The 13245-nt window shown below is 38.3% G+C and overlaps 3 protein-coding genes across 5 annotated transcripts in view; all 3 read right to left on the reverse strand.

The window, feature by feature from the left end:
• The window catches only part of LOC122074342 (leucine-rich repeat receptor protein kinase HPCA1-like), an 8263-nt gene extending 5077 nt beyond the window's left edge, over positions 1-3186 (reverse strand). The window contains exon 1 of the mRNA XM_042639168.1: positions 3140-3186. Within this exon, the coding sequence (XP_042495102.1) occupies positions 3140-3186 (47 nt within the window). The remainder of the gene's footprint in view (positions 1-3139) is intronic.
• Positions 3187-3245: 59 nt separating this feature from the next.
• On the reverse strand, positions 3246-4377 carry LOC122072790 (7-deoxyloganetin glucosyltransferase-like). Its single transcript, XM_042637191.1, has one exon. The coding sequence runs from the start codon at positions 4153-4155 to the stop codon at positions 3547-3549; it is 609 nt and encodes a 202-aa protein (XP_042493125.1). The 5' UTR covers positions 4156-4377; the 3' UTR covers positions 3246-3546.
• Positions 4378-5445: 1068 nt separating this feature from the next.
• On the reverse strand, positions 5446-11767 carry LOC122074942 (7-deoxyloganetin glucosyltransferase-like). Of its 3 annotated transcripts, XR_006139102.1 has the most exons (4): positions 11131-11767; positions 10069-11044; positions 5719-6020; positions 5446-5603 (listed from the first exon to the last, which is right to left on the reverse strand). XR_006139102.1 is itself a non-coding variant. In XM_042639934.1 (3 exons), the coding sequence occupies exons 1-2, from the start codon at positions 11645-11647 to the stop codon at positions 10104-10106; spliced, it is 1458 nt and encodes a 485-aa protein (XP_042495868.1). In that variant the 5' UTR covers positions 11648-11767; the 3' UTR covers positions 5446-6020; positions 10093-10103. The 3 variants fall into 3 exon arrangements, 2 of the variants coding, with proteins under 2 accessions (XP_042495868.1, XP_042495867.1); XM_042639934.1 differs by having other exon boundaries at positions 5446-6020; positions 10093-11044; XM_042639933.1 differs by having other exon boundaries at positions 5446-6020.
• Positions 11768-13245: the final 1478 nt, after the last annotated feature.

Raw genomic sequence — 13245 nt, forward strand, 5'->3', positions numbered from 1 at the left:
TTTGAATTAATATTGGTATCGATAGAGAGGTCATTATTGATTCTTGACAAGGGTAAAATGTGAATAACACTATTCTTATTTAAAAAGCAGGGATAAATCCATCCAATTTGAACCAATATGAATCGATTCGGATCAATATCATAGTGTTATCAGTTGAGACCGACACAAATTAGTAGATCCATGCAAGGAACTAACCGGCAGGCTAGAGGCCCACGTAACCACCTTCTCAGTAAAAACATTGGAAGATCTCAACCGCCAAAGAAAAAGAAAAAATTTCATTGAGCACATGGATATGTAGCTCCCCTAATAATTAATATGAAAATATCTCATATCCTGTAAGGTGTGTGATAGAAATCCAAGGATACAATCCCATGGTTTTCTTCTAGTAGTCTCATAAAAGTTGCTCGGAAGGCGGGAATAAGCATATGAAAGAATGCCTTAGTGTAGTGACCCAAGAAAGGGAAGGGGCTTTCTGTATTTAAGGAGTTGCTCAGTTATTCTAGTGAATGGATCAAATTCACATACGAGAATATTTTTGTACACTCCTGATCTATGGATATAGAATCTACTGAATAAAGAGATACAATTGATTCTATATCCACTGATTAAGACTGTTCTTGTACATTCTCATACGTGAACCTAATATGCTTTCGTTATTCCACAGTCTAGACAAATGGTGGGTCAATGCTCGGGAGGAATCTGAATGTATTAAATGAAGAAAGAGAGTAGATTTCACTGACGCCATTCTTTCCCGTTGGAAACAAGAAGAACACAGCCCGGAAACGTTCCCCCTATGCCCCTCTCAAATGGAGCACTAAATTGAGCACTCATCATCCCAATCCTTGGATGCCTGTGTGGGCATTTTCATTGGGCCCCATGTTAGAGTAGGGCCACACAACCTCGCAGCATACTCCTTTCCTTTCATAGAATGTGACAAAAAAATATAACCAGAAAGACTAAAATGCAAGAAGTGCCAGGGGCCATTAATTGAAAGCTGTGGGTGCATTAATAAGGATGTAGGTTGTGATTTTGACAAGGAGTGGCGCGAAAAAAATAGTGAAAATCAGCACCAGAAAAAGACATTTCTGATCCAGATCGTTCCCGAAAGATGTCAGAACGATTTTTTAATTTTTTTCTAAGAAGGGTAAATAATCTGGTTGAAATCGTTTGTAATTTCGATCTCGTACAATTCTGTGTAATATCACTTTCAAACGATAACACATGTATTGATATCAATACAATGGCTCAGATCTGATTTAAATGTCTTTTCACTAATTTAATGTTTTATTAGTTGTATCAGATTTAGGCCATTGTATTGGTATCAATATATGTGTCATCGCCTAAAAATGATATTACATGAAATTATACGAGATCAGAATTACAGATAATTTTTATCCGTAAATAATATATTCATTATTGTCTCATCCAGATTATTCCAAAAAGATATCAGGACAATTTTGGCTTTGACCGATCCCATAATCGTTCTGTATTTTGAAATCTTGTTCCAGACAAGGCTCCTTTATTGACTAAAATTGGCTGGACATAAGCCACGGTACGTCATTTTCCTCTTCGAAGTAATGGTGTTAAATGGTGTTCAACTTCATTTTACCAAAAATAAAAATAAATAATGGAGTTAAACGGTTCGTTAAATAGTTGTTGGATTTGATTGGATGTAAGAACCTTTGTAGATAAAATAAAAACAAATCATTTAATAAATGATTTTGGTTTAGAGATTCTATTTCAATTTTACAAAGTTTTATTAGTTTTTTTTTTAATTTTTTATTTAAATAAATTCTTTTCTCTTTTAATTTTGTATTGGAATTGATGCAAACCAAACATCAAATTGGATTGTTTATACCATTCCCAGTCCTGGGAATGGTATGCAAACCGCATGAGGCTGCTTCTTTTCCGCTCCAACAGAATCCATCTCTCTTTTATCTCTCTCTCTCTCTCTCTCTCTCTCTCTCTCTCTCTCTAATGAGACTTCCAGCGTTATTGGGAAAGTTCAGACCTTAGATGTAGTAGTAGTGTCTTCCCTCCTAAAATCCGTTCTTCCTGATTTTATAGAGAAACACAGCACCCAAGACAATTGCTGCCCACATTGAAAGACAGATTTAGAGGCTTAACACGTAAAGAGTGAGGTGTGGGGTGTGAAGCATGAGGAATGAGGTGTTTGGAATTATTAAAGTCTCAGATTATAATGTTTCGTATATTATTTGATTCTTCTACTATTGTTAGTATAAAAGGTATAGAGAGAGAGACAGGGAGAGAGAGGCTGCCTTCCCCTAATATTTTTTGTTTTTTTGGTAAAAACGAGAGGCGGCTTAATAAGAATGGATGACGAGGATATTTTTGTAGGAATAGGTAAAGTAGCTTTGTAAATAATAAAAAGAATGGGAGGTGTTTTCTGTCTGAGAGCTCCTTTTGCATCTAGGCAAAAGGTGCATGCTCCCAAGTATAGTTAGTAAATTCGAGAACGACAATAATATATACCATAATAGATATATACGATAATTAAATGGGTCATTCTGAAATAAAATTTTTCAAAAATTTGGCGCAATAAAATACATACGACAATGATACGATACTTGTTTAATACGGTTGTTACGCAAAAATTCGGATTTCTTTTCGTATTGAAAATGAACTAAAACTAATTGTTTATATAACTAAATTTTAATATCACATGCTTTCATAAAAACCTAAATCCAATCTAGCTTTCCAATTGGGGATCATTTTTCTCCTTTTTTTTTTTTTTTTTTTATCTTTTACATCCAATATTAATTAAGTTGAATCATGTCTAGCATAGCCAATGCGGATAGGTGATCTATCAACCACTTTCTATCATAGCAAATAATAGCATATATTTGTCAAAAGGATAATTTACAACACCACCCCCCAGAGAATGCTAATATTAGAGGCACACCCCCTCTCTTTCACCAAATTGGACTTGGACCCCCTGCTATAAGTAAGCGTTACATAATGCTTTGAAATGACGTTTTTGTCCTTATGAGTAAAATCTGATAAATTAGACATTTTCATTATCCCAAAAATACCCCTCCTCACCCTTTTACCTCTCCTCTTCTCCATATATGCGACCAAGGGTTCAGACAAGTTCCAGCCAAGATAAAAGGACAATCACCAACGAATACTTCTCCTTTCATCCCCGGTGAGTAGTGCACTTCCCATCGCTGCCAGTTTTCATAGGCGAGAAGGTTTGTTTGTTTGTTTTTTTTTTCTCTGTTTTCCCCCTTTTTGTTCTCTAATTCTCTATTGGAGACGCCGAAGATAGACCCACGAACCTGCATTTGCTCTACCTAGAAAGCGATTCGGGAGATCTTCCTCTGCCTACAGAACCTGCATTTGCTCTAGGAAGAGTCATCATCCAAACTAATCAATATTCTGTTTTGAAGCAGCTTGTGGACAAGAAACTATTGTATAATCATCTATGGCTGAAATCTACAGGTGTAATCTGACAAAAAGTTCTCAATCATTCGATAGCTATTTGATGAGCAATTCGTGTATATATTAATCCTTATACAAGGTTATTCATATACAAAAGGTTATCGAAACATTAAGAGTTGGTGAGATGTTGTAGAGAAGTAGGCTTATAATCTTTTGGATTTTGTTTTGTTTTAGCATACCTTTAAGAGGTATAAGGCCTCTTTCGCTGAGATGTGGATAGTGCATGTAGGCCAAGGAGCCACAGGCGCTGGGCGTCCAGAACAGTACTTCAGGGACACCAATTTCTTCAGCAGCTTGAAGTGTAAAGCTCATGGCACCATCAGAGACTATGCAAGTGACGGTTGGGATGTTCGCCGCAGCATTGAGTTTGGAGAGGAGGTTGCGAAAAGGAACTAAGCAAGTGGTGCTGATAGACTGGCATAGGGCTGGGGTGTCTTGGGCGGCATCTATATCAGAAGGTGGGAGACCCTCCGGGATAGTATGGAATTGGAAATCAGGTAAGCCCTTGAGAGAATCAGGGCCTCTTGACTTGAGTAGGCGGTTGTGATTGTATTCAGTGTTGACGAAGGTTATGTGGAAGCCTCTGTGGTGGAGAAGCTTTGCCACCTTGAGCATGGGGTTTATGTGGCCCTGGGCTGGGAATGGTATACAAACCGCATGTGGCTTCTTGTCCTCAACTCCAGTGGAACCCATATCTCTCTCTCTCTCTCACCAAAAAAAAAAAAAAAGAAACCCGAGTCTTTCGGTGTTATTCGGAAAGCTTAGACCCTGGATGTTGCAACAGTAGTGGCTTCACTCCTAAACCCGTTCTTCCTGGTTTTATAGAGAAACGCAGGACCCGAAACAATTGCTGCCTTTATTAAGAAAAAAAGAAAAAAAAAGGAGAGACAAGACAGAGAGACCATCGACTGAAGGGTCAACATGGATCTGGAGTGGCGTAAGGCGTAAGCTGAGGCATGAGGTGTTCGGAATTATTAGTGAGGTAGCTAGGATTCGGATTCGGATTCTGCTGTGGGCCATGGTCACTGGTATTTGGTCTGCTTCTCCCTAGGGAGAGTTTGAGGGGGATTAAAATCCTCTGTTTTTCTTATTCCTATTTTTCCTTGTTTTGCTATCTGTAGAACACGACACGTGGACAACAGAGGATTCAACGGTCAAGGTTGGGTGAGGATTATTACATCCGGTGCGTTGGTCTTAAAGTTGTCCACGTATCGTGTTTTGCAGGTAGCAAAACAAGGAAAAACAGAGATGAGAAAAACAGAGGATTATTTTCCTTTGAGGGGAGGGTTTCGAGGAAAAATCAGTATTGGAATCTCCTAGCGTCCAGTCAACACATGATTTTGTTCAAAGAAAAATTTCTTATGAAGCAGCAGTCGGCCCAAGCAGGTAAGAGTTCTCTCTCTCAACCTCCGGTCTTTGAATGGAATGTGTAGCCGCCCCAAAAAATCCTCGACTCAATAACTTGCCGTCTCTCTATTCAGAGCTCAAGCACATATCAAGAATCCAGCATATGCAAGGTACATCTTCCACATCATTGCCATTGCAAATGGGGGAAGACAAATAATCAAGCTACCATAACTATGAAGTATGGAGAGAACTACCATCAAGGAAGTAATCAAGAAGGAAACCCATAGAAAGAATAGAACTTTAGTGGAGCAAGACAAACAATTTCCTATAAGGTTTCAAGACAAAGTAGAACTGAAACTTCAGTTGTTGCAGAGTAAACAACTGACTTAATGCCCTACAAAAGAGAAGTATAAAAAACTTGTTACCTAAATGAAGGCAAGGAGCTAATGAAATGGGCAATAATGGTAAAAAGGAACAATTTGATGGATCGACTGCATAGAATACCAAGATATGGTCAGGGGCAGGAGAGAGACATTCATGCACCAATCTATAGTATTCATATTATTGTGAAGCATCTATTAATGTTTTACAGTAGCATTGGCTACATCCATCAACTTTATGAACCCTTGGCTCCACTTTTAAAGAATAATATCATCTTGCATTCTTTGAGATAATGAGTTCTTATGGTAAAGCCATAATCAGTTACAATAGATAATCAATCCCAACAGAATAGGTGAATTCTCCTTACAGTTTCATTATCTTATTATTTCCATGTAACTTTCAGTTCTCCAATCCTAGAAAAGCAAGCAAGCAAGCATCATCAGTAAGCAAACCAAGACAATCGAGGACAAGGAAAGATTAAGAATACTTCTGCATGCATTCAGGAAATGCAACAAATAGAGGTTCTACCTTCTGAACTCTAATGAGTTACAAATCAGTTAGAATCAGCTTTGTTTGTGAATCTATGGTAGCCAACCCGACAAGGTTCAAAGATATTCAAGGGGTTACATCATTCAAACTTGCTTTTTCTAAGGTTTGGTGGAACCAATTTTGCAGCACTGACCTCATAAGTCCAGTGAAATTCCAATCCCAAGAAAGCTTTTCCATAGAAACTAACACCACCAATTACGCCTACAGTTATTTTATCAATAGAATATCAGCAGATGGTTTCAAAGATTGAGGAAGATGGCCAGCCATTCTCCTTGAAATACCTACAAAATCAACAACAATTGGGAACCAAGTGGAAAATAGAAGAGAATGATAATATATATAAGAAAATATATGATTGAATTTGAATCTGAAACTTGACATTGGCTAGTTTAGAGTCTATATCATTTTAAAATTAAAAATAAAAAAATAAAATAAAAACCTTCCACCCATTCATGTCAAAACAAACAGGGCCATAGCAGAAAACTAGAGATATCAAGCTCGAGAGATTGAGCATATCAAATGAAATCCTAAGGGTACAAAAACAAAGAGATAAGGTAGTCCTCTATCATCCCCATTCAAAGTAGTGTTTTTTTTTTTAGTCAGCAAAAGTATATATTGAATAAATGGAGAATTACAATCACAAAGAATGAGAGAAAAAAACCCATTGAATTACCTCTCTACCTTCGGCATTGCCGTCAGCAGAAAGGTAACCTAATCAAAGATAAAACTAGGTAACATAATCTATATCGTGGTCTCATATTTGAGTCCCAAATTATTTCATGGAAAACAAAGGATGGCGTAGAGTTCCAGCTTGTAGTTAACTGAGTTGTTGCAGCATGTTTAGCCAATCTTTCGGCTACCACATTTTTCCTTCCCTATAGCAGTGTGAAATCCTCCATGAAATGCTATCTAAATACCTTTTATAGAACCACTTTTGGTGAAAAATCCATGAAACTTTTTGATTGGAGATGCAATTCATCACAACCTGCGAGTCACATGCAATCCACAAACTCACAACATTCATCAATGAAGTGGTGTGCAGCCCATAGAAAAAGACGTTGAATTTTGCATGAAGTTGGTTCCCACACCTTCATAGACAACAAAACTTTACTTTGGAGATCCATTGTTGTCCCTAATAACGCCACTGGCCCCAGAACATCCTAGATTTCCAAGAGAATATCCGTCAATGTTTAATTTGAGGCGATTAGATGAAGGAGGCGCCCAAATAACTTCAATAATTTTTGTAGTGGGAACTCGGGAAATTGATATCCTAAATTTCTTGGAAACCAATAAATTAGGAATTGAAGAAATGTAAATCTTTACCATTTTAGAAAAATCCTGGAGATCTTGAATGATTGAGTTCACCACCTGATCTACTGGACGGGATTTATTATCAAACTATTGATTATTCCTTTCCTTCCAAATCTGGTGAGAAATCAGAATAACTACAACATGCCATACCTTCCTAATCGAGACCACTTGAGCCTTTCTCTTCCACCAAGAGAATAACTCTTCAAGAGATAGAAAACCACTCCATCTTTGATAAAAGAAATTCAACAATTTAGACCAAATTTTCCCTGCAAAATCACAGTCTAAAAATATATGATGAATTGATTCCACATTTTTTAGCATAGATGACATCGAGATGCCATAGGAATATTGCGCTTTGATACTTTATCATCGGTTGGAAGACTACCATGACCTAACCTCCAGCCAAATAGTGACGACCTGGGATGCAGCACTTTTTGCCAAATTAATTTCGTCCATGCCGAGGCAGGTAATTTCTCTCTAAGGCTATTCCAAGCTGACAAAACAGTGAACTTTCCTGATTCAGGAAAAGACCAAACTCTATTATCTTTAACAGTCACTGTGGGGAGAGGAATGGACTTCAAAAGATCACAAAGCTCCTTCAAATCATCCGAAACAATCAGAGAAAGAGTCCATCGTCCTTCTACAATCAAATATGAAACTTTCGCCATTAAGTTAACAGAGAAAGGTTGGCCATCAGATATGATATCATAGAGACTCTTACCATTAATCCAACAGTCATACCAAAAATTGATTAAGGATCCATCACTAATAATCCACCTTTCCAATGCGCAAACAAAGTCCCAAACTTTTTTTAACCCCAGCAAGATTGAAGAAGAGATGCTACCCTTTTTAAGAGACTCATTTGTAGCTACAAATCTTCCACGAAGAAAAGAAGCTAACATAAAGCTATCAGACTTAACAAACCAACAAAATTTAGAGAGAAGGGCGAGATTAATATCTTTTAAACAACGGCCCCCACCCCTCCTTCATTTTTTGGCTGGCAATGAGCGCTCATTTCACTGTAATAGCCTTAGACGAATCCCCATCCCCATTCTAAATAAAATTGTGAATCCACTTCTCCATTACTAAAATCAACGTACTAGGCCATAGATAAATTGAGAAAGTGTGGACAGGAACATTGCAAATTACCGATTTTACTAGCTCAACTCCTCCAGCCATCAATAAAAGACGACGCTTCCATCATGCAAGACGAGCTTTAAATTTATCCTTTAGTAGGGTAAATTTCTTCTTAACCCGACCTTTAAAGATATCCACGCCTAAATAGCAAGTGGGGAAAGGACATTCTGAGATTCCAAGTCACCAAGTTATCTACATAAAGAAGGTGAGAAGGAGTGTGAACATGTATAGGGCCAGGATTAACCTTCACCACCCCTTTATCACGAAGATCTTTCAGTCCTCTACACAATACTTCTTTAGCTAGAATGAAAAGCATCGGGGAGAGAGGATCATCTTGACGCAAGCCCCTTTCCACACTAAAGAATCTCATCGGACTGTTATTAACCAGAACCGAAAGCTTAGTGGATGCTACAATCTAATTAATCCAAGCAATCCACACTTGAGAGAACCCAAACTTTCGAAGCACATCAAGCAACAACTCCCACTCTACCATGTCAAATGCTTTTTGGATGTCCAATTTGAGACTTATAAGCTCTGAGGCAACTCCAATATTTGAAGAAATATTTTTTTTCCTTTTTGAAATGCCCCCTGGTCTTCATAGATCAGTTTATGCGAGGGCAAAGAAAGACGGGAGGATAAAATCTTAGGAATTATTTTAAAGAAAAATTTCCCTAAGCAGATAGGGCAAAATTGCCTAACTTTTCTCACATTATCCACCTTTGGGATTAATGTTAAAAAGTTGCAATTTACACCTTTGGTGATCACCCCTTCAATTTAAAAAAAAAAAAAAAGGAACAATCCAAGTCCAAAGAGAATCCTTCTCCATTTAACCGAATGGATTCTCCTTCAAAGCCACTCTCCAAATGAGCTTAATTAGAGTAGCATAACTGACCTCCATTAATCTTTCTCATCCCAAGTCTTCCCTCCTTCTTAGGGAGGTAGATAGACTCCCAATTGTAGATGTGCAAGAACATGGCCGTTGATATCCTTTCCTTTCCAAAGGAAAGAACACATCAGCTATTCAATTTTTAGATGATACTACTAGGAACCCAAAAACTCTCTCCAACAGAGGTAAGAAGCTTGCATGACCTAACTATTCAATAAGTTTGTGAGTCAATAATGTAATTATTTCTGGTGTTAATTGAAAATTGGCCAAAATTTTTGTGCGCAGTCGTGCACAGGACCTTCGATGGGGACAAATTCCCTGTCAAAATGACTAAACAACCCTCCTCCCTTTCTCACAGGTCATCAATGGAATTCATGCCAACATGCTTCCCCTTGAAAATTTTTCATTTATTATGGCAAAGTTTCTCTGAACTATACAATGGAGGCTCTCGTAACTACAATCCTAGTTATTCATGTGAAAGGGTGATATGACATATGAAACCATTAGATATCTACGAAATAGTTTGGATTTATCATATAATGTTAAAAATTATAGACAAAGAGTCAATCAAATACCTCTCCACGTATCAGTACATTTCCTTTTTATCTTCAACCATCTATCCTTTTTCAGTAATTCTATTTTTTTCATTGGATTTTTCAGCTTTATTTGCTACTTAGTCAAGTTAGACAAGTCAAATTTAGATGTAACTCCACATTTGAGAAGGCTACCTTGGATCTATCTGTTCAATATGCCATCCAGATTTATTTTTGGGGGTGTAAGGGTGCCATCCAATTTGTTAATTTTACACTAGTTTACCACATTTTATAGTTAAATGGAGCCAAAATGGTAAATCCAACATGATATCCATTTATATAATGGAAAATTAAAATACAATAATAATTATGTAAATAGTAGAAAACGAAGACGAACTATAAAACTGCTCCTAAAAAGAGAAAGCAGAATATATGTAAGACTGACAATGCAGACAAACTCACTTCACAATCTGTTGAATACAGTACCATCAAATCTGTCAAGGAAGCAGACGATTGGAAAGGAGTATCTCGTCCACCAAGTTGTCAAAATTGAGGAGAGAAGAACCATCGGGACTGGTGGCCTCCTCTGCTTTCTTTTTCCACACCATGGCCTTAGTCTTCACCTCTTTACCCTTATCTCCCTCCATCAACTCTCTCACAAGCTTCTCAACCTCATCCCTTTTAACATTGTTGTCCATCTCGGTACCTATCCCCCAATGAGTACAGGAGTATCTGCAGTTAGTTTGCTGATCCGCAAAGAATGGCCAACAAACCATAGGCACACCACCACAAATGCTTTCCAGTGTAGAGTTCCACCCACTGTGCGTTAAGAAACCACCTATGGCTGGATGGTTCAGCACTTTCTCCTGTGGGCACCAACTTGATAGCATTCCTCTCTCTTTGGTTTGGCTCACGAACTCGGACGGCAGAACGGCCGAGTCACCCGCTACAAGATCGGGCCTAATGATCCACAAAAAGGTGTGGTTGCTATTAGCTAGACCCCAGGCGAACTCCACGAGTTGCTGAGGCGTCATTACTGTGATGCTCCCAAAGTTCACATAAACCACAGAACTGGGTTCTTTGGAATCGAGCCATTCAAGACACTCTGATTCTTCTTTCCATAGATTGGACCCGATAGAGCTCAATCTATCATCTTTAATCTGATCCAACATCAAGGGAAGAGGGCCGATGGTGTAAACGCGAGGCAACATCGTTGAGAGTGCATCCACGACGTCCTTCTCAAGGATTTCAAAGGTATTTAAAATTATTGCAGAAGCTTTGTAAGCTCTCCCTACTTCTCCCTTGACAAAGTCGAGCATGACGTCATCGGGATTGGTAGTTCGAACAAAAGTAGGAATATCCTTCAAACGGATACCATTCATTCCTGGAATCCAATCCAAAGGAGTGTCCAAGTACCCATTGGATAGGTAGCTCGCATCTGCTCAGTGCATAATCAAAACATTAGTGAAATGTTTTAGAGAAGTGGGCTTTCAATCATTTGGTTTTTATTTTGCTTTAGCATACCTTTGAGAGGTGTGAAGCCTCTATCCATGAGATGGGGATAGTGCAAGTAGGCCAAAAAGCCGCAGGCACTGGTCGTCCAGAGCAATACTTCAGGGACTCCAATTTCCTCAGCAGCTTGAAGGGTGAAGCTCATGGCACCATCAGAGACTACACAAGTGACTGGAGGGATGTGGGGTGTGGTGTTGAGTTTGGAGAGGAGGTTGCGGAAGGGAACTAAGCAAGTAGTGCTGGTAGACTGACAGAGGGCTGGGATGTCTTGGGTGGCATCTATATCAGAAGGAGGGAGACCGTCCGGGATGGTCTGGAACTGGAAATCAGGTAAGCCCTTGAGAGAATCAGAGCCTCTTGACTTGAGTAGGCGTTTGTGATTAAATTCAGTGTTGACGAAGGTGATGTAGAAGCCCCTGTGGTGAAGAAGCTTTGCCAGTTTGAGCATGGGATTTATGTGGCCCTGGGCTGGATATGGTATGCAAACCGCATGAGGTTTCTTCCTTTCCTCCACTGCAACAGAACTCATCTCTCTCTCTCTCTCTCTCTCTCTCTCTCTCAAGCTCAGACCCTGGATATTGTATCAATAGTGCACTCCCTCTCAGGAATTCCCTTCTTCCGGGTTTGTTTATAGAGAAACAAACCCCACTCAAAGCGTAAGACAGTTGTTGGCCACATTAGGAAAGAGAAAGGTGGACGAAAAAGGAAGGGATTAAAAGGAAAATAACCTCAAATGAGTCAGGAAAGACTGCGAGTAGCGACAAGGGGTCAGAGTGAATTGAGTGCTCTGTTTGGACCATCGATAGTTAAAATGGGAATAGTAAAAAATCAGGAACGTACGGTACGGATTTTAAACAGATAAAAATAATGAATGATACGATAAAAAAAAAAGTCAAAAAAATAAAGAATGGCAAATGGACGAAAATGAACGGTACGAGTATTAAACGTGTAGTTTTCAAAAAAACGAAACCAAAAAAATGGTAATATACTAATGCAATTTGAGAGATTATTACCTGTATACATGCATCTAATATTCCAAAAGCTCTAGGAGTTCCAAGATAAAATAGCCCAATGTGGTATACAGGCGTAACGCCTACAGAGAACATGAGATTGTAATCTTACCTTCTCTTACTCATGGTCTATGAAGAAACGATGAGATTTTTTTCCCTATAAATAGTATGAAGGTTAAAAATAAAAAAAACACACACCATATATTGCACATTCACATCGTTCATATTTATCAATAGGTTTTTTTTGCAAAAATTAGGGCGTTAATAAGGATTCTTCCGTTTCCATTTTTTTCCGTATTATATGAAAGCATACGGCAAAACGCGTTTTAAACGGCAAAAAAACGCGAACGCGTTTTAACTAACAGTGGTTTGGACAAGGGAGCGGAGCTCTGCTTGTTGAACATGCTCGTGTACGTAATAGTTACTATACGTTATCTCTAAAGAATAGAGAAATAATATCTGAGAGATGATAAGGATTAAAGATCGACACTAGAGATTTCGTTTTCGCATCGTCGACCCTAAACTTAATCAAGTTAGAGACCTAGTGGGATCGGGAACCTCTCCCGAGCATTATATCCATAGATATTTAAGCTATTGATACATATTCAAGTGGTGACACAATGACTTTTGATGCGACATTTTGTTCTGATCAATAAAATTATAATTATTGAATTATGTTCAATCGTCTAAAATAGTTATAGATTGACTTGAATGATAACACTCAAGAGAGGAGCTACATCCAACGCAATGTATCTCTCGATCTATGATCCATGATGGACAACCCTGGGTTTGGGTCTTTGTCTTAGATAACCGTTCAACCCTAATATACAGCCTAATCAATTGTAACATGATGATGTGTACAGCCTAATCAATCGTACAAGTTCATATACGATTGTTTAGCCCTATAATTTTACATGTAATTCATGAATAAAGTCTTCTATAAGCCCCGAAAAAAAATTGTAACAATAAAATAACAATCTCTTAGAAATGAAGAGGTTTTATGATAACTTCCTGACTAGCTAGAATGGTTTCAACAAGCAATCCATCAGCTTCAACAATGTTGAGTATGAACCCAACTTTCTATATATCCAAAGAGCCTCGTAATGGCGATCCATAT

Source organism: Macadamia integrifolia, chromosome 3 (genome assembly GCF_013358625.1).
Source record: "Macadamia integrifolia cultivar HAES 741 chromosome 3, SCU_Mint_v3, whole genome shotgun sequence".
NCBI classification, from domain to species: Eukaryota; Viridiplantae; Streptophyta; class Magnoliopsida; order Proteales; family Proteaceae; genus Macadamia; species Macadamia integrifolia.